Source organism: Asparagus officinalis, chromosome 5 (genome assembly GCF_001876935.1).
Source record: "Asparagus officinalis chromosome 5, Aspof.V1, whole genome shotgun sequence".
NCBI classification, from domain to species: Eukaryota; Viridiplantae; Streptophyta; class Magnoliopsida; order Asparagales; family Asparagaceae; genus Asparagus; species Asparagus officinalis.
In genome coordinates, this window is record NC_033798.1 from 104,976,488 (window position 1) to 104,983,409 (window position 6,922).

Genomic DNA, 6,922 nt, shown 5'->3' on the forward strand with positions numbered 1-6,922 from the left:
TAGCTCGGTCGAGGCTCTCGCTCCAGCGAAGGGCTTTCCGGCGATTACACCGGCGACTGTTCCCGTACGTAGGCCACCTGAAACTGTAACGGATAATTGGAATTCTCAGAAACAAACACTTTGTGCGCAGTGTACGGAGAATTATGAGCGAGAGCTCGCCAAGCTCGTCGCAAAAGAGTTTGAGAAATCTTCTTCAGATTCGAGACAGGAAAGTAAATCAAATTTGCCGCAGTGGCTGCAGATTGCTACGCCAAGCAGCGGGAGACTGTCGCCAGATCAGTTCCAGGTTTGAATTTGTTGCAAAATTGTTGATTAATTGAATGCTTTTTTCCCCATTAGTTGAAGTTTCTAATCTCGTTTGTTTGTTGAGCAGAGCAAAGAGCAGGAGCTCAATTGGAAGCAGAGGATGGAGGAGCTTCTGAAGAAATGGCGGCAGACTTGCTCTCGGCACCATTTGAACACCTTCAACCTTCGATCTTTGCCGCATGGCTTTCGTACGATGATTCAGTCAACGACCTCATCTGAGAAACCCTCGAGCCCTCCTGGTTCTCCTGTTAAGACTGACCTTGTTCTTGGTAGCCCGAAGCCTGAGAATGCTCATAATGAGAGAATCAAGAATAGTATTACTAGTTTCAAAGACTCGGACTCTCTCAAGAAACTATTCAAAGGTTTAATGGAGAAGGTTTCATGGCAAACCGAGGCGGCCTCTGCAGTCACTGCAGCGGTTCTTCAGGCAAAATCCGGTAACGGGAAACGAAGAGGGCTCATGCCGAAGGCCGATACTTGGTTACTCTTCATCGGATCGGATAAAATTGGGAAGAAGAAGATGGCTTCTGCATTGTCTGAGCTTGTGTTTGGGGTCGAACCTGTCACTGTTCGTCTTGGAAAACCTAGGAACAACCGGGATGATGGAGAGTGGAATGTAAATTTTCGAGGAAGGACTGCGCTTGATCGGATAGCTGATGCTGTGAAGAGAAATCCATTTTCTGTGGTCGTGCTTGAGGATGTCGATCAGGCCGATGCAATAGTTCGGGGGACGATCAAGAGAGCGATTGAAAGAGGGCGATTGCCTGATTCTTATGGCCGAGAGGTTGCCCTAGGGAGCGCGATATTTGTGCTCACAGCAAATTGGATGCCCGAAGAACTCAAGTGTTCGACAGAATCCTTACTCTCAGAGGAGAAAATACTGAACTCGGTGAATTCGGAATGGCAGTTGGAGATTTCAATCGGAGGGAAACGGCTACCAGATTGGTTGACGAAAAATATTACTACGTCGAAGCGAAAGAAGGAATCAGACGGATTAGGGTTATCTCTCGACTTGAATCTGGCCGCCGGTGGCAATGCAGAGGATGAGACTGGCGAGGGCTCATGGAATTCTAGTGATCTCACCGTTGAGCAAGAACAAGAACAAGGTCGACTTGCAATTAAACATTCAGCATCCTCAGCCTCTGAGTTTCTCGACTCTGTCGACAGTGCAGTCATGTTCAAGCCCGTTGACTTCCTGCCGCTGCGTCGAAGGGTTTCAGAGTCTATATCGGCGAAATTCACGGCCGTTATTGGCTGTGAGCGATCTATTAGGATCGATGACGATACGCTTGATCGGATTGTAGGAGGGATTTGGCTCAGCGGAGTGAAGATTGAAGAGTGGGCAGAGAATGTTTTGGTGCCAAGCATTGAACAATTGAGGAATAATTTGAAGGTCAACGACGGAGCAATCGTCCCGGGCGGCTGCAGAGGCCACCGGTTGCCGGAGATTGGTTGCCAAATACGGTGAAGTTGGTGGGGATATGATTGGGAAATACAAAAATGTTAGGGGCAGATATGTAAATAGAGAGGAAAAGAGGGGTTGGAAGCAGAAGAATCCTGACTACCAATTGGCCTTGGATGGTGAATTAACAGTCAGTCACATAGTTTTGCAATATAATTTTGCCATTTTGGAGATTTATTTCATTAATTTTTGATAGGGTGTGTTATATATACTACATTACATACCTAGCTTATTTCATTGTTAATATTTGAATAATGATTATTAAGTAATTAAATATGCAGTGGATATTATCATAAATGCTTGTTGTCTCTTTTTACTTGATGCGTTTGTCATTCACAAGCATCTCTTTCATGACATGTAATTCCCTTGTATCTAAAACTATAAAATAATTATAGATTTTGATACACAGGACTTCAATATTTTGGATTCATAACTTTGATTCGGATGGTAGTTTGTATGACATTTGGGCTTTTGTTAGAAAATTAGGATTGATCCCTGTTTTTTTTTGTGGTGTTTGTGTTGGGACAATGATGGGGTCTCTAATTAGAAGAATCTATCTGATTAGTTTGTGTAGTGATCCATGAAATAGACTAAGTTGTATTATTGTCGTCCATTTATGCACCAAATTGATGGATGCCCAAAGAATAAATGGTGGTTCCCTAACACAGGAAACTTTATAGGGAAAAAAATATTCCAATTTGGAGTTTCTATGGATTTATTTGGGGCCACTCTCCTGCCTCTGTCTCTCATCTCTCTTTAATTATTTTGTGTTAGGAATTAGTACATTATATAATTGACTAATTGTTTATAGTTGAAGTATCTTACTCAAAGATGCCACATACATTTTCTTTCAGGTTGTGAATTGATATGATTTAGGTACACGGACATGAAAAATTTATATTAATCTTTAAGTAACGTTTTTGTTTTCACAAAGAACATTTTAGTTTTGATTCTTATAGATGCCAGTTTGAAAGCTTTTTAGGACAAATAGTTGTTAAATGGATACGAGTGTTCTTACTTCAATGATTGGAAAGTTACATCTCTTTAAAAAGAGTTATATCTTGTCTATAAGGATGTGTTTGGCAAAATGGCAAAAACTAAGTCAGGATCAGTTTTGACCCACTTTTATCCTAAACTGGTTTTAGTTTGGACCATGACAAGGCTGGTTCAAACTAAAACCAATTTAGGGGGACTTTGACTTATTAAAACTTGACCAACATTGGTTCAATTTTTTACCAAATAGAAACACTTAAAACCGGGTGTTTTGGAGTGTTGTCAAACACACCCTAATTATTTTTCCTATCAAGATGTCTTCTTGTCTATTTTGACTCTGTTATTTTCAGGGGGTTTATTTGTAAAAAAAAATGTTTTTCACTTCTCTCACTAGCAAGAGAGTCAAAATATTTTCACTCAAGGGGTCTGTACTCAAAAATAAAATCAGACTGATAGTAAGTTCAGAACAATGATACTAATGGGGTCTATCCTCAATTAACCTTTTATGTTACGGTATAATAGGTGTACCAAAAGACATGCAAAAGGGAACAAGTGCATAATCAATTTCCAAGCAGAGAATTTTATTTATTTTTATTTTTCTCTCTTCCCCTCTAGACCAATGCCAAACTGTTTTTAGAACTGTGCAGGCTTCAGATAGAACAGAACATCAAAAGCAAGAATTGTACTTTTTGCGGGGGGAGAGAGAAATGATGTTTAATTTGCACAAAATTTCCATAATACCCTGTTCTGTTAATAGCTAATAGCACTGCATATGCTTGAACTTGGAAATAAGAAAAGATTGATCAGCTGAAACACAGTTGTAATTTCTTCATCACCAGATTTGTGGATGTAGTATTTTGCACTACCTCTCAATATTTAGCTAGTGGAGTTTTTTTTTTTTTTTGGTTATTTCAATTTCAGCGTCAGAGAGAAATACAACTGAACCAAAATACCTAATTCCCACCATATCTGTGGATGCAAGATGTAGATATCTAGTTAACCTAACGTACTCTAAATAGTCTAAGGAAAGCATCAATTGGGCAGAAACTAAGAGTTCAAATTGCATTTTTTTTTTCTTTTTTTTCCTTTTCTTTTTGTTTCAAACCTTCCAGTTTTAACCTTTTATCCTTCCCTCTGTTTTCCATCTCTGTTCTCCATCTCTGTTCTCCATCTATTTCATAACCAAATGTTCCCAACTCTCCATCTACTTTAGTAATAATTAGTCAGGTAAATAATAGATTACTTAGCCAGCAAGTGGACTAGTGGCTAGGGTTTGAAGTCTTGGCTTAAAAGCTTAAGGGTCGATTAATTTGTGTCTATGGCATGTCCATCACTTGGGGTGAAAATGAACCAAATAATTAACAAATAGTTTGATAATTGTTCATATTACTATTTGGTCATATTCGATTTGGTAATTCATGTTGGGATTATATCTTTGATTCTTTGTATAATTTCATGAGAATTAGATAAGGTTAGAAATCTATCATGATTAGGAGATTGAGTCTCATCATAATTAGGAGTTTAAATCCTACTCTAGTTAGGAAGTTAGGCTAAAGATAGGGTTTTGGTTTCCCTATATATATATATATATATAGACGAGAGAGAGAGAGAGAAGAGAGATTAATGGGTATCCTTGATCATAGGAGGAGATTTCCGTTCTATGACGCCTCTAAAATCAATGATTGAGCGACAGTTGATGATCGCCTCTGCTTGCAACTTGAATCTACATATTCTAAAACCTCAACACACCAAGTTTGGTGGTAAACCCAGTCCGTTCGTTTGACCCTTCATCCACTCGTATCAATGTTTAACGAGTTTGAATGAATAGAACTTTTCACATGGCTCGCATGGCAAGGGTCAAACGACGACGGATTCACCCCAACTTGGTGGTGGGGGTTGTTAGAATATGTAGATTACACGTTCAACGGAGCGGAATCATCCATAATATCGCTCAATTCATCTGAATTTTAGCATGCGTCAGGTAGGAGGAAATCCACTCCTATGAACAAGGGGGATACTCATTGAATTCATATATTATATATATATATATATATATATATATATATATATATATATTCTTCTATTATTGGATGAAAAACCAAGGAGAATGGAGAGAGCCAATATTCTTATAATCTAGAGTTAGCAGATAGCGTAGCCTGATTCAAGAATATTGTGCAAGACGTGAGGGTTTCGTGGTTTTTATCCATGCAAAAGATTGCAACACTAGGAGAGGGTTTCACAGTCTTTGTTTGTTCAAAAAATTATAAGGAATGAGTTTTAGAGAGAATATAAGAGTTGATTATGTATGTAAGGTCGAGACATTGAGAGACAAGAGTTGAGTGGTTTCTCTTATAGTTTTTCGTTATACATTGGGGATTTCTTATTTTGTTGCCTTGTGGATGTAAGTCGAAATTGGTCGACCGAACCATGTAAATCTTGGTGTTCCTTCTTCTTGATTGCGGTTATTTTCTATCTTATTAATTATGGGTTGGCTTCCGAGTTGCGAAGATCGTAGTATGCAGAGAGACTAAAAATTCCCCAACAGATCCTTTACCACTAAACAAATATTTTTTAGTATTCAAATTTACTAATGAATTGAATTTAACTAGATGTATATTCAATTCATTTGTCTATCAAATATTCGTTTAAAATTTGATTACTTATTATTTGTATCATTGCACATAATATGTCATATTTTTAACCCAATTACCATTTTTACTTAAGTTTTATGTACTAATTTTAAGACTAAAATAACCTTAAATCTATATTTCTAATGAAAACTTTGATTTAAATACATATGCATAATATATTATAAAGGAATAATTGTTATTTATAAATTTAAATACTATTTGAAAATCAAATTTTTTTAGCAAAATAAATATACTATAATATTCGATAAGTATTAATGAATATTTATCAAATACCAAGTATTAGAGTCCAATTCGAAAAACTCCATATACAAATATTAGAGTCCACATTCGAATTCGATAATTTTAAACAAATACAAACAGTTTAGTATCGATTCGATTCGGTTGTTTAATACCCCTATTCATCTCTAATTTTTAATTATTAAGCATAGTTGTGATGGTAATTCGTCGTCTAAAGATAAAAATATCGAGGAACTGTCTTCATAGGCCCGAAAGAGCTATGGCCCAAGCCAGCTTAGCGGCCCAAAGCCCAGCCAAGAACAAATCTATTGCCCGCTGAGCGACGAGTTATCTTTACCGATGTGAAACGCAGATCGGTCAACCCTTCATAATCAAGACGACTCCTCAAGAGTCCGCTTGCCTCATAATCGAGACAACTCCTCAAATAGTCGGCTCAACCATCTACTCGACTATCTACTCGGTCAGAGGCTCACTCGACTGTCGGATCAACAAGTCATGAGGACGATTCAAAAAAACTGACCCGTCTCTACTAAGGGGACTTTTTGGTCTTTTCCGTTTCTTTGGATGATGTTCCCAAGGACTAGCAAAATCGAAATAGCGAAATTCTTGGGTCATCTCAATGGGTTCAGAAACCACACGGAAGAAAAAAGAAGGCGTTAAGAGACCTCCTGGCCCAACCCCACTCGAAGTCGCCAATCCAATCGGGCAATAGGAACGAACCCTTAGGAGCCCTATCCGTCCGACCAAGAAGTCGCCAATCCAATCGGGCAATAGGAACGAACCCTTAGGAGCCCTATCCGTCCGACCAACACTTTGAGAAGGGTCCGGGCATATGACGATCAACCGGATAATGAGGAAGTATGGAGTGTGATAAGCGTACAAAGAAGTAAAAGTGATAAGATCCAACTAAGCTCCCTTCAGATATACATCAATCAACACTACAGTATTGATCGATCCCATCAAGATCTTAACTCTGACAAATCTCGTGCATACACATCTTTCTCTGGCTCCCAAGTCACTTCCCATATATTACTAAGATATCCTCTCATGTGCTTGAATGACCTCCCTTCCAGTCACTATCTGACGTCTGTAGAAGGAAGAACGACTAAGCAATCAGCTTACCTTCCATCATGCCTCATCTGTCAAATACAAGACATAGTGGAGACATCATCTCCTGTGCTAGAATGACTTTCCTTCCAGTCGCAAGCCGACATCTGTAAAGCGAAGGATGACTCAGCAACCTGTCCGCTCACTTCCTAACCGCCCTCCTATG

The 6,922-nt window shown here is 38.6% G+C and overlaps 1 protein-coding gene across 1 annotated transcript in view; it reads left to right on the forward strand.

Annotated features, from left to right (window-relative positions):
* Window positions 1–1,774, forward strand: part of LOC109842294 (protein SMAX1-like) — a gene marked incomplete at its 5' end in the record, with an annotated part of 3,046 nt that extends 1,272 nt beyond the window's left edge. Inside the window, 2 exon segments of the mRNA XM_020411192.1 lie at window positions 1–286; window positions 374–1,774. The exon segment at window positions 1–286 is cut by the window's left edge and continues 3 nt beyond it. Coding sequence (XP_020266781.1) covers window positions 1–286; window positions 374–1,774 — 1,687 coding nt within the window.